Here is a 14,157-nt window from a genome sequence, read left to right on the forward strand (position 1 = left end):
CCCTCTTTCTTAAAAGGGTGTCTTAAAATATGCTAGAGCAGATTAGAATAGATGTGTTATTGGCATGAAAAGCCATTGTCTTTTTCTGAGTTCATTTTCACTTGCCCATTCTAGGGTTTCTTTTTTTTAAAAAAGACATTCCTCCTCTTTTTCTTTTTTTTTTAACAGCTTTATGGAGATATGCTTTACATACCATCAATTTCACCCTACAATGCAATGACTAGAATATTTACAGAGTTGCAGTGTCCCCACAATCTAATTTTCAAACATTCCCATTCCCCCCAGAATAAACCATGGACCCCTGAGCAGACTGAGATGGTCATCCCTTGTGCCACAGTCTCACACATAGGGTTTGATGCTCATCTTTTCCTGTGAATTTCATCTTCATTTTCTTTCCCCATATTTATGCAGTACTGAGCAGCTCTTTGCTTGTGAATTGTGAAGTCCTAGAAGGCTCTTCTTTTCTGGAGTTGCTTTTTTATTATTTTTAAGTGTCTTAAGTAGAGAAGAACAGATGGAGCCCCCAAATCTTTGGAAGTAATCAGTGCAATGCAGAGCTTAGGTAATTGCTTTCATGTGAAAATGGTTGCACCAAATCCATGTCAAGAGTCTGAAGTATTCCTGACCTTCACTTCCTGTTGCCAAGTCTGATGTGGTCCGGGGGGAGTTGCAAGACAGTGTGTTTCTTTCCACATACATCTGTGTTGCAAAAATCCTAATGTCAACATTAGCACTCTGTAAGATTATTTGTATTTGGAACAATCCCTAGAGAATTTTAGGTTGCTAGAAATCATTTTTGACAGCTTGTGACAGATATAATCTGACATCTATGTGTTTTGGACTCTTAAAAGGTGACCCATGATTATTTTCTAGCAAACATATTTTTGCCAGCTAAGTGTCCACATTGCAAATCATTTCTCATAAAAGTGCTTTAGACCAGCCTTTAACTTTCTGCCAAATGCATAATTTTTCAAGGTCATAGATTGCTATGAACAGCCTCAACCTGAACCTAGATCTCTATCAACACGTAAGGCTGTGACCACAAGCATGCCTTGTGTTGTCTTTTAATTGTGTGCACCAATTTTAAATAACTATTACCATTTACAGTAATCTAACTCAAAATGAGGCAGTTTGGAGTAATGGTGAGGCCTGCTGGCTCCAGAGTCAAACATCTCAAGTTAAAATCCTTGAGTTAGCCACCTAGTCCCTTCTGTAAAACGATGAAGAAATAGCAGGCATGTTTTAAGAATAAAACGAAATGGTCCCTGGAAAACTCTTACTGTAATGCCTGGCATATATGACTTGTTCAATAAACACCAGCTATGTTCATCGGTAGTATTGCACGATGGCCAGGAGAGCATTATCAAGTGGTAATTATTTTCAAGGTAGAATATGACTCATAAACATTTTATGTTTATGTAAAAAGGCAAGGAAGGATAATATCGTTCTGTGCCTCACACCTTAGCTTTCTTTTCAGTTCTTTGGCCTTGGGAAACAATCATTTCCCAAGAGCTCATTGGGTAATTAAAGATTAGTTTAAAATTAACACTCCTGTATATGCTTTGGGCATGTGTTGCTCTGAAGTAATCAGTAACTTTAGTACATAGTTTAAAAGTTGTCATAATGGGTCTTCTTTTGAGGAAAAAATGCTTAACCTCAGCTCTAGGAAATGACCAGGTGAGGGGACCTTTCCGAAGAGAGGAATAGCCATAAAATGTGCACGGGTTTGCTGCAGCCCTGGGATGCCATTAGGAATCGAAGTTTGTTTTTTAAGTGGGAGCAAATGAATAACATAGTGTTTGCCTTTGAAGACTGCTTTAGTCACAGTATTGTGACAACATGTACCGAGAGGAAAATAATATAATTAATATATGGATTGAATCAGGCAGGAGAAAAAAGGCTACTACACTGCTTGAATAAATGAGGAAAAGAGGAAGAGTTGAGGGAGTATTGATTTTTTTCCCGTTTCTACAAAGGTTGTGGTTTCTCAGCATGTTTTAGCTGATGAATGGCAGGGAAGGAAAAGTAATTGTGAGGGATAAAATTTACCTCATGGCATTTTCTGGTTTGTGCAGTTGAAACCATGAAGATAAATATATTCCTACAACTGTCTTAATAAAATATAGCAAGTATATGTCAACATGCAATGTTAATATGTACAAATACCAAGAAATAAGGTCCCTGGTTGCTGGGGAATTGTTCTTTCCCTAGGGCACGGGCCAGGGTGTCATCCTGAGCTTTTTCCAGACAGGCTGGCAGACACATGAACCTTACACAGGCTGAGTGAGCAGAACAGGCTCCCTGTGCATGTTTCCTTGGTCTCAAGGAAACACAAAACCAAAAGGATATAAGCCTTGTCCTCGAGAGGCTCAAAGTAAGGCTAATAGGTAGATTAGACATAATAGTTTTACTCTGTTTAAAATTAAAACTCTGCCTGATCAGTGTGGCTCAGTAGTTGAGAGTCAACCTATGAACTAGGACAGGGGTGGGCAAACTTTTTGACTCGAGGGCCACAATGGGTTCTTAAACTGGACCGGAGGGCTGGAACAAAAGCATGGATGGAGTGTTTGTGTGAACTAATATAAATTCAAAGTAAACATCATTACATAAAAGGGTACGGTCTTTTCTTTTTTTAGTTTTATTCATTTCAAACGGGCCGGATACGGCCCGCGGGCCGTAGTTTGCCCACGGCTGAACTAGGAGGTTGTGATTTGATTCCTGGTCAGGGCACATGCCTGGGTTGTGGGCTTAATCCTCAGTGTGGAGCATGCAGGAACCAGCTGATCAATGATTCTCTCTCATCATTGATATTTCTCTCTCTCTCTCCCTCTCCCTTCCTCTATGAAATCAATCCATATATATAAAAGCCTAAGCAACTGTTACGACTGGTCAACCAGTTGCTATGACATGCACTGACCACCAGGGGGCAGACACTCAACACAGGAGCTGTCCCCTGGTGGTCAGTGTGCTCCCACAGCCAACCTCCCACTGCTGGCCAACCTCCAGCGGTCCCTCCCCAGGACTGGGCGAGATGGCCCCCAATCGGTCCCGATCACCGGCCAGGCTGAGGGACCCCACCCATGCACATATTCATGCACTGGGCCTCTAGTAAAAATATATTTTAAAAAATAAAAACTCTAACAACAAATCTTTTACCTCTTTTCCCTTCCAAGTCCAGACCCGTTAAGCAACTTACCTTCTACCACTCTCTCAGTGCCTGTTTCTAAGTGGTTTTTGGTGATGAAAAGAACATAAAATCAACTTTTGCATGCTGGCTCAGAATCAGAAGACCAACTCTTTTCTAAATAAATCAAATAATAAAACAATGGCCTCTACCAATTAAGGTCTATGATCCACCTGAGGTCAAACCTGCACAAGCAGAATTCAGTTGATTGGTAATATCTCTTAACCAAAACATCCCAGTTCATAACAGTGCCATACAGCAGACCAGCTATGCTTTCCACTAGCAACTCAGGTGTTGTTGTTTTTTTAAATTCAACAAGAATTGGAAATACAAACTCTAATCCAGCTGTGGGTTCCTAGATGCCTGTTTAATAAATTGACTCATTTTGCCTCCACTCTTGTACTCAAACCTATCACTGTTATGCTTACCATTGCCCATTCTATTACTACATTTCACACCTGTGTCCTAGCCACTGCTTCCTGGCCACTTTGCAGCTGGTGACCTCCTACAGCTGTTTCTATCTGTGTCTCCTCTCTTCCTACCCACGTCCACCTTCCTGTGGTTCTGTAGGTCAGGGTGGAATCCTGTACCTTCTTTGTACAGAAATCGAATAGTAAAGAATTATATTTTGGGAACAATTTGTTGCTCAAGTTGTCAAATAAATTAACTGCATGTAGTACTGCTTGTACCAATATGAGAAAAACAAAGGCAAAACACAAACTAAACTCCATGACAACTTGTACTTCTCAAGATGAAAGGAAGAGAGGTTTCTCTACAAGCCCCAACGAAACACTAATTGTTCCCCTGTGTCCATTAAGGCTTACATGAGTCTGGTCTGTCTAGAAAGGCATCCACAATCTTTAAAAAGCCCCTACTATGTGCCACTGCCCCAGGGTCCCCTGGGTTGGGGTACAGGAATGTAGTGGTAGTAGGTTTCAATGAGGCCTCTGTCTGCTGGTTTCTACATCACTCTGGATCTGAATCAGGACATCTTTCAGAGTCCCTGACACACCACCTCCTACCTCTCCCCTGACTGGATAAGGAATCAGAATCAAAGCACTCTCCCTGTAAGGCTGGGACATGGAATCAGTGGGAGCTCTGGTCACCTACACCCTCAGGGAGGTGGTCCTTAACTCTGGTGATACACAGAACTCCCCCAGAAAGCCCAGGTAATTCTGATTCACTAGTTCTGGCATGTAATCAGAGACCAGGGGATTTTATAGCTCTCCAGGTGGTTCTAATGTGCAGTAATGAACATGACAATTCAAACCTGAGCCAAGATTTGTTATCCCAGAGATGACCATGCCCCTCAGTCAACTCAACCCATCCTTGGGCAAATACCAGAGCCTTCTAAAGACATCATCCTACTGTGGCATTTTAAATTCATTTCTTTTGTACAGAGGACAAATTATAATAATTTGAATACTATAAATCATCATTTGCACAGTGTTCAGAAATATTTGGGGGAGCTTTCAGAGACTTTGATGAAGTCCACTTTAGGCTGGGGTTCAGTTTGTGAGCCTAACATAGACAGTTGTACCACTATTCCAAAAATATCAGCAAAGTTTCCCCAAATCACACTTTCGTTGTTGGTGTTATTGGTTGTTTTTTTCTTTTGGAGGATCAAAAAAGTTTTCCTTTTGTCCTCAACTCCTTTCCTTTCTGTCTTTATTTTTTCTAGGGCTTTCATAACAACATAGATATTATAATAATGAGAAAGTATAACATCAAGTCTGGGTACATAAAATAGAGGAAAAAAATCAATAATTTGTGGGAAGTAGGGAGTGTGAAAATGTATGGATGAGAGAATTATATAAAATTAATTTTTCTGTATCAAAATCAAACTCAAATATGTTGATTTCCTCCTATAAAAACAGTGGTGAGACAGACAATAGCATTTTGCACAAAATGCAGATTAAATTACTTAAATAAAATGATCATGAGTGCTGTATTTGGCACCTATGCTCATTATAATATCTATTTTTATAATTTTGAGATATGTGATCAAATTTATCTTTTAGTATTTCATAGACCACACTGCTTGAAATAAGTGTTAAAAACCTATCATTCCTTCGAAGCCTTTTTGAATCTCATCTGCTCTGACCCATCCTGATAGAACAAACTGGGGCTCTAGTCATGAGTTCCCAGCAAGTGTGTAGGTGTTCTGTCCTTTACAATGCACTAGTATCGGTAAGCTTAGTTGGGACAAAATCCAGTACAGGTCAAAGAGTATGTCCTTAAATTTCATCTGATTTATTTCTATAAATCTATTGGAGTTAAATGGCTCAATTTTTATTACTTGCTGATGTATATTTTTATGTAAAATATTTAAGAACTACTTAAAGCAAATAATTCTTCATCCTTTTTGTAAGAACCTCTTTGCAATTTTGAGACCACTTTAACTTCTGCAATTGATTTTTCTATTTGTTGAATCTTTGCACTTGATGACCAATATTATATTTCTAGAAATGATGTGTCTCTGAACCACCAACTCTTAAAAAAAGAAAGCAAAATGTGTAGTTATCTGATATAATAGTGAAAGGATATTATGATGAAAGATCCAGTGATATTTTAAGAATTAATATATAGTAAAAATTTCTGCACATGCGTATTAATTTTTGGATTCTTTAAAGACATTTTGTAACTGTGTAGTTCTTTGCAATATTTAGTTACTTAAGAATAATGGCTCTCCTTCTTTCTTGTCCCTATTCTATTTTATTTTTTAATTAAATTTATTGGAAACATTGATTATATAAGTTTCAGGTGTACAATTTTATAATACATCATCTGTATATTTCATCATGTGTTCACCACCCAAAGTTTAGCGTCTTTTCATCACCGTATATTTGACCCCTGTGACCTCTTCATCCTCCCTGCACCTCACTTCCCCCTGGTAACCATCATACTGTTGTCTGTGTCCATGATTTATACTCCCCACCCAAGCAGACCAACATATTTTTACAAAATTATCTTTCCTGTTTAAATCAGTCAGACTCTGATGCTTGAAATTGAAAGCTAACAGTAGATTAAATCACTGTGAAGTGTGGTATCAGTTCATGAAAGATGAACCATAGAAAAACTGGATTAGGTGATCACAAAGCTACTCTTCAGCCATGTAAAGCATTTCCATGTCCCAGGAACCAGAGGATTGGGAAGAGTTATAAAATGCACAGGCACCCCTTTGCTTATTTCTCTCTGAATAACACACACACACACACACACACACACACCAAATCAATTAATTCCCTAGTGGGGGGAAATGTTTATGTATTTGAACCTGCTTCTTTTTTAGTTTCTGGGTTTAATTCTATAATGAAAAATTCATGGTTAAATTCATTGACATAGCCACAGACAATGTACTTTCATTCACTTTTTTTTTGGCCTTGTTTAGTATGTATACAGAGTAACTGGGAAAATAGCTCACACAAAGTAGGTGTGCAATGAATATTTGTTAAGTAAAGAAAGCAAACATTAAAATAGCACTTGAAACAAATTTTCACATATATTAACTTACTTCCTCCTCACAATAACCTTCTGAACTAGGTACTATTATTATTACTTTTTTTTTTTTGTACAAGAAATGGGCTCAGGGAAGGTCTGAGTAACATTCTAAGAAAATGAGCAAATGTGATCCTAACCAGGAAGACTAACTTCAGAGTGTGTGTCTTCGTTTTTTTATTCAGTTGATAATCATTAAGCATCCACCATATGTCAAGGACAAAATATGTAATGATGAGTATGATATTAATTTGCCCTCAAGGAGCTCACTCTATCAGAGACAGCCATACAACAAATAATCACAACTACAATATAGGAGATTCGATGAGAAAAATATAAATGAAGTTTGTTGGAACACAAGAGGTTGTGATATACTTAATTTAGATAAAGGATTGTCAAAAAGGACATCTGGGGGCAGAGAATTCTTCAGCTTAGAATGAAAATAATTTTCATGAATTTGCATTATAGGCTAAAAAAACAACATATGTTCCTTTATATTTGTGAATAATATATTTGTGAATATGGCAAGGCGTAACTGAGGCATGAAGCTTGAGATGTAGGCAAAGGCCAGTTAATAGAGAATATTATATGCTATGTTAAAGAACTGTTACTTTTTTCTAAGGCAATCAAGAACCATTAAAGAAAATTACACAGGGGAATAATATGAATAGATATGTACGTAAGAAAGACTTTTATGACTGTATAGGATTGATATTAAGGGGGTCAAGGTTGGACAGAAGAATAAATGTTAGGAGACTACTGAAATAGTAGATTAAATCTATGAGGACTTAAATGGTTCAGAAGGTCTAGAGTAAAGAGGTCATAGACTCAAGAGATAATTAAAGATAGAAATTTGCAAGGCTTGACAATCAATTGAATGTTGGTGATGGAGAGTTAATAGTGAAGGGTATAATAATTATGTTTCTCTATTAAGATACATGTTACCTCTGCTTTTTCTTGAGAGTATTTTCAGTCATTTTGCAAGCTTTTTCTATGCAGTTTCACTGCTTCTTGATACTCTTAAGTGTTATCCTCTTTCATTTTACTTTTATGTTTATTTATATCCTAGTGCTTCTTTGGTTTTAAGATGCTTCATGTCTATATTGGATTGAAATATTGTGTAACATACATCAACATAAAACTTCTGGAAGGCATCCTTTACTGCAAATTGAATGTTTTTATACATCCTGTTTTTTAGTTTGTAAAATAAATATTACTCATATAACTAATATGTTTGATGGCCCTTTGAGAGTGAACTTCTATATACTCTTGTTATGAATCTTCAGCATTTTTGACACTAGAATGTGGCTCTATAAATAACACTTTTTGGAAAGAAGAGGACATTCAGAATTCTAGGGGTTAAAGCTGGCACTGCATATTCAGAAATCTCTTTTTCAAAGTCAAATATTTCTACTTTTAAATTAAGTATTTTTCAAATGATAGGTTTTGCTTTTTATGGTTAAATATGACCAAAGAATAATTGTTTTGAGTCAAGAAAAAGTTTAAATTAATTGAATAATGATACTTTTCTCATAGATTTATATAATAACCTACATAATCCATGCATCTATAGGTATAATAAATATTGTCTCAAGAAAATTTCCAGCTAACTGAGCCTTTTTATTCTCTTAAATATATGTATATATATTTTTCTATTTTGTGCAGATATAGAGATAGATAAATGACTGATAAATAATAGATAGATATATAACTTTGCAGGCCAGAAGGGATTGGCATGAAATATTCAAAGTAATGAAAAGCAAGAACCTACAACCAACATTACTTTACCCAGCAAAGCTATCTAGAATTGGACAGATTAAGAACTTCCCAGACAAGATAAAGCTTAAGGAGTTCATTATCACCAAACCACTATTACCAGAAATGTTAAAGGGTCTTCTTCAAGAAGAAGAATGATGAGGAGGAGGAGAGAGAAAAAATATGAATAATAAAAGGCAATTAATACATATCTATCATTCATCCACATGTTCATTGCAACATTATTTACAATAGCCAAGATATGGAAACAATCTAAGTGTCCCTATTTGTGTACATTGAAAATAAGGATTAAATATTGTTTTTCATTGTCACCATAAATATCTCAACTTAATTTTTTATGTAATAGTAATTCTGCCCAATTCACTCGAATACTGTTTTGAAAATGTGCTGTCCTGTTTTGAAAGGTTCTTTACCTTTGTGTATGTGATTGTTGCCTTAGTGTATACTTTGGTTTCTTGGTACAGGCTTCTCCTCCCTCTGGTGATGCCAGCTCCTCTATACAGCATCACATCCCCATATTTTTCCATAGATGCTCTGATTACTTGCAATTTTATCAAGAGGCCTTTTTCTAACTACACTTTGTAAGGCGATTGTCATGTTATTGTTATCCACATTAGTTTCAGTAATGCCATCTACCAATTATGTAATGTTCAAAGATTGTCACTTGAAATACCAAAAAATAAAATCCTAGGATTATGTGGAAACATTTCAGAATCTCAATTTTTAAACTAGATTTTGATAAAATCATAAAATTTTCCTACTCCTAGGAAAAAAATGTGACTATTTGCCCATGCATTCAATCCTACTATCTACCAGGAAGCTAAACATTGGGATTTGAGGATCCATGAGTAAAGTTAAAGGAGATTAGAAAATAATGACTGTGCAATGCGATAGAGATGTATACTGAAAGTACAGAAATACAAAAAGAAAAGGAGGCCCAGCTGGTGTGGCTCAGTGGCTGAGTGTCGACCTATGATCCAGGAGGTCACAGTTCAATTCCTAGTCACAGCACAAGCTTGGGTTGCAGGCTTGATCCCCTGTAGGGGGCGTGCAGAAGGCAGTCGATCAATGATTCTCTGTCATCATTGATGTTTCTATCTCTCCCTCTCACCTTCCTCTCTGAAATTAATTTTTTTTTAAAAGAAGCTGAAATAGGTAACTCTGTCTAGAAAAGTCAAGAAAGGTTTCAAAGCAAAAATAATATTTGAGCCAAGACTTTAAAAGTGTATAAGTGATTGTGGAAAAACCTTAACTTAAGCTCAAACCCCAGGGATGTAAAATGTTATGCTGTGAAATTTTAAAGTAAGTTTTTAAAATATAGAGAAAACTCAGGGGGAAAAAAGGTGGAATTTGAATATATCAAAATCTAGACAAACACAACATATCAATCACAAATTTTTATGCTCATCACTTATAAAAGAACTGATTATTCCTTCAAACCTTGAATCCATTGACATTTTTGCTAACATAAATAGCACATTTTGTTATTGTTACTGTCTGACAAAGAAGAGAATAACATTAATATGTCGTAACTCTCTAGTTTTATTAAAAATGAGATTAGTGATGGGTAAAATTGCTTAATTACTGGCATTGAATATAAAATGTTTTTCCACTCTATTGAGACAGTTATCATTAACTATTCTGCCAGTCTTTCATCACATATTTTTTTTCTATTGGCTATACTTCTAGGAGTCAAAATAATAGTGAGTCACCATTTAAAAAAAAAAGTCTGTCCTTCTCTTTCCTTGTTCATTATACTAGAATGAGTTTGCAATTTTGGGAGGTAGAAATGTACAAAGTCTTTTTCTACAATGATAATAACAATGACAAGATGGGTAGGCAGAATGTGAATTCTTTCCTATATGTCGAAATCTCCTTAGAAGAAGTGTATAGTTTTTGTAATGTGCTTGGCTAATACATGAGCTGATATCAGATGGGTATGAGCTATGCGAACATCATGCTATTGTTTTGCAATTGTGCCACATTTTCTCCTTTAGGTTCCAAAATTAGAGTACATATTACACCTGTTTTTCTTTAATTTAATGGATGAATGGGATAAATAAACCAAGTTTAACTGTTATTTAGTGACTTACCCAGGAGTTGGACATACATAGTGGAGGAGGGAGTTAGTACTAACCCCCCATTTCTAACTCCTGGTTAGTTTACCTGTGACAAAAAATGGCATTTTGTCTCTTGCAGCCTTGTCTACATTTGAATTTAATTTAAGGAAGCAATTTCATGAATTATTTTGGGTGAATTTATATGGTGTTCTGGTCAGAATTCTTTATTATATTTTATTTGATTAATTTTATTTCTTCCTGAGCATTAAAATGTTTCATCCTTTTACCTAATCCTATACTCTAGAGATACCTGCAATTGGAAAGAATGAAAGTCGGATTTAAAATCCAAACAAAATAGTTGCAAAATGATGGAAACAAAATCTTGCAGTATTTTTAAGAGAGACTTTATTTAAGTTACATTAACCAGGGGGCAGTAAAATTGATGCATTGAAACAAATATATCAAATTTATGTAGCAATTACAGTTCTATTTAGCAATAGCACATAAGTGCTGAAGTAGAGACTTATAACTCTAAACTTGTACTGTATATGTGTCATCTCTTACAAGAAAATATATCTAAAGATGATAGGATGGAGTGTTTTTACTCAAGTAAATATATCTATATATATATAAAAGTCTAAGCAACCTAACAACCAGACAACTGGTCACTGTGACGCACACTGACCACCAGGGGGCAGATGCTCAATGCAGGAGTTGCCCCCTGGTGGTCAGTGTGCTCCCACAGCAGGAGCTCCACTCAGCTGACCAAAGGGCACCAGACACAGGGCCCATGGCTGGCGAGCATTGCTGCAGCAGCATGAGCCTGTGGCAGGCACGATAGGGCTGAGATGAGCAGGAGTGGCAGGCAAGAGTGGCAGACAGCATTGAACTGCCTATTTCAGCCCAATCCCCGAAGGTACATGCCAAGGGACCCCACCGGTGCACTTTCTGTAAATGTCTGACTGCTGCCCGGTTAATCATAACTTTAACTCTTATACCAAATACTCTGGGGAGGGAGGGAGAGCCACCCACACAAGTCCACTAGCAAAAACAAAAACAAGCAAACAAAAAACAACCCATAAGTCAAGATCTCATGAACTGATTTTAAACTTATTCTTGGTTTAAAGGATACTAATCTGATAGCTTAAAACTATTCAACTCCATGTAAAACATAAACAAAACTTTAGTGTTCCTATCTGAGTAGTAGTAATCCACCTTTGCTCACTTGATTATTCCCTATTGAGTCAAATTTTTCAAAATCAGTATTTGTTAGTCATGTAGATGTCAAGATAAAAGTAAACTCCCAACTTCAAAGGACTTAATATACATGTGTTCCTGGAGAGTCTTCTGTCCTAAGATTTTTAGCAGTATGTCAACTGCTTCATCATATCAATCAATCAACAGTTATATACTTGTGTCAGACCACATTCTGTAGGAACAGCAGGACTGGATCAACAAAATTAACAGGACCTTTAAGCTTCCAGTTCAGCCAGGGTCATCTGTGCTAACCAAAATCAAAAGTATGCCTATGTGTAAAGAGAGAGAGATACACACTAGCACAATGTGGTCTGTTTATCCTGCTTATATTTAATGGTTACATTCTTCAATTGAACTCCGATGTGTCATCTAACTAGATGGCCAACTTGAAATCCAGATGTCTTTCTGTAACATGAAAAGTTGGCTTATAAACAACAAAATATATTTATTTTTCAACAAGAATTTGCATTTTCTTTTTGAGGTGTATATTTCTCATATTGGGGACAAGATGCTTCATTAGTATTTTTTTTTCCCTACTATGGGCGGCTCTCAAAGGATCTATGTCCTAATCCCCAGAACTTGTGGAAATGTTAAATTACATGACAAAGAATAGTTAAGATTTCACGTGTAATTAGGGCTGCTATCAGTTGACTTTTTGACAGGGAGATAATCCTGGATTATTCAAATTATTACAACGTCCTTAAAGTGGAAAGGGGGCGGGGGCAGTTCAGAGGAGAGAAACAGAGAGATGGCAGTGTAAGAAACTCTCAGCTTTATAGAGAAGGGGGCCATAAACCAAGGAAAATGGGTACCCTCTTGAATTGCAAAAGGATTCTCCCCTAGAGCTACAGAAAGGAATGCATACCTTCTGACATCTGCCAGTACCCAGTGAGACCCATTTAGGGCTTCTGACCTGCAGAACTGTAAGATACTGAGTTTGTGTAATTTTAAGCCACTAAGTTTGTGGTAATTTGTCACAGCAGTCAAGCAAACTAATTTTTTTCAGATGCCTCTATCACTGAAATTGCATTAATAAAAAAAGTTAAAATTTTCAGACTTTTCTTAAGGTATGTTTATGCATCCATTCACCCATTCATCCATTCATTCATTTTCAGGAGGTAATCCGCAGCAGTCAGCTTGACACTTCAAGAAGCAGCCAGGAAATGGGAAGAAATGAACAGGAAGCTTCCAAAGCACACAAAATGGATGTTCTTGGAACAGAAACGGTAACTACTTAGAAAGACATCACTTTCCAAACAGTTTTCAGAACTGTGTGGAACTTTTTACCTTGCTGTAAGCAATTGCTTTACTTGTCCTTTACGTATTTAATATCAATTCACATCGGTGTTTCCTTTCCCATTTTGGAGTTGACAATCTTTGAAAAAATGAAACAAGCACCCTAAATATATGAGTGCATTTTATGTGCCAATCCATATACGTTCTGTTATAGCATGAGACCATGCATTAAAATATGAGGTAAAAGCATTTAACATCTCTCAATGTGCACAAAAGTCTTGGATGAAAATCACTGTGAAATAATAAATACATGTGCAGTACTGAAATCATTGACTTCTTTAAAATAATTATTTATTTAAAATTTGCTTTAAACACAGGTCTCTCATCTTGAAAAGCACACTGAGGAAATAAACCAAGCTTCCCAGTTACATCAATATGTTCAAGAAACAGGTCAGAGTCTGGTATTATTTGACCCAAATATTCCTTTCTTCTATTCATATGTCTGTGTTTGAATGGAGGACTTCCAAAGCACAATCCTCTCACTATGCCAAGTTGATAACTGTGACTCATCATCCCAAAGGGAACAGGGTAGTATTTCTGTGTATAATTACATTCTACCTATGGTGATAGATGCAATAAGCTTCTAAAATAGTTCATTGCTCATCAACCTATGATGTATTCCTCCTAAAAGCCAGGTGATAAGCTAACCACCTCTGAATTGCTTTTTTGCCTCAGGGAACTACAATAAAACTTGATGTTCATCAAGTTCCTTGAGAACAGCTATGTTATCTAGATTATATTACTTTTAATAACAGATTTAAGCATGTTTAAGGCCACTTCTCCAACCTACAGATATGAGATTAAACTAAAGACAAATCTGTGCAAGTTTGCATAAAATGTGTACTGTTTTTCTTGCCTATATAAGAGGAATGAGAAGTTTTGTTGTCCTGAAGAGCTAAAAGGGAAAATTTAAGCCAACTGTTACTGAAATGTTACTTGACTATATCTGTATTTTGGTTTTTCTTAAGGAAGTCGGTCTTCCTTTTGTGTTCTTCTCCTGCTCTTTTCTTGGTTTATAACTTTTACATTTTTTTCTTGAACATAAAAGTAAAACATGCTTGCAGAAAATTTAGAAAAAAAAAAAAT

The 14,157-nt window shown here is 36.3% G+C and overlaps 1 protein-coding gene across 2 annotated transcripts in view; it reads left to right on the plus strand.

The window, feature by feature from the left end:
* XIRP2 (xin actin binding repeat containing 2) overlaps positions 1-14,157 on the plus strand; it is a 102,516-nt gene that overhangs the window by 64,057 nt on the left and 24,302 nt on the right. For both annotated transcript variants that reach the window (XM_014545398.1, XM_014545403.1), the window contains 2 exons: positions 12,891-13,001; positions 13,389-13,461. In XM_014545398.1, the coding sequence (XP_014400884.1) occupies positions 12,891-13,001; positions 13,389-13,461 (184 nt within the window). The remainder of the gene's footprint in view (positions 1-12,890; positions 13,002-13,388; positions 13,462-14,157) is intronic.

This window comes from Myotis brandtii, unplaced genomic scaffold, assembly GCF_000412655.1.
Source record: "Myotis brandtii unplaced genomic scaffold, ASM41265v1 scaffold112, whole genome shotgun sequence".
Classification (NCBI taxonomy): Eukaryota; Metazoa; Chordata; class Mammalia; order Chiroptera; family Vespertilionidae; genus Myotis; species Myotis brandtii.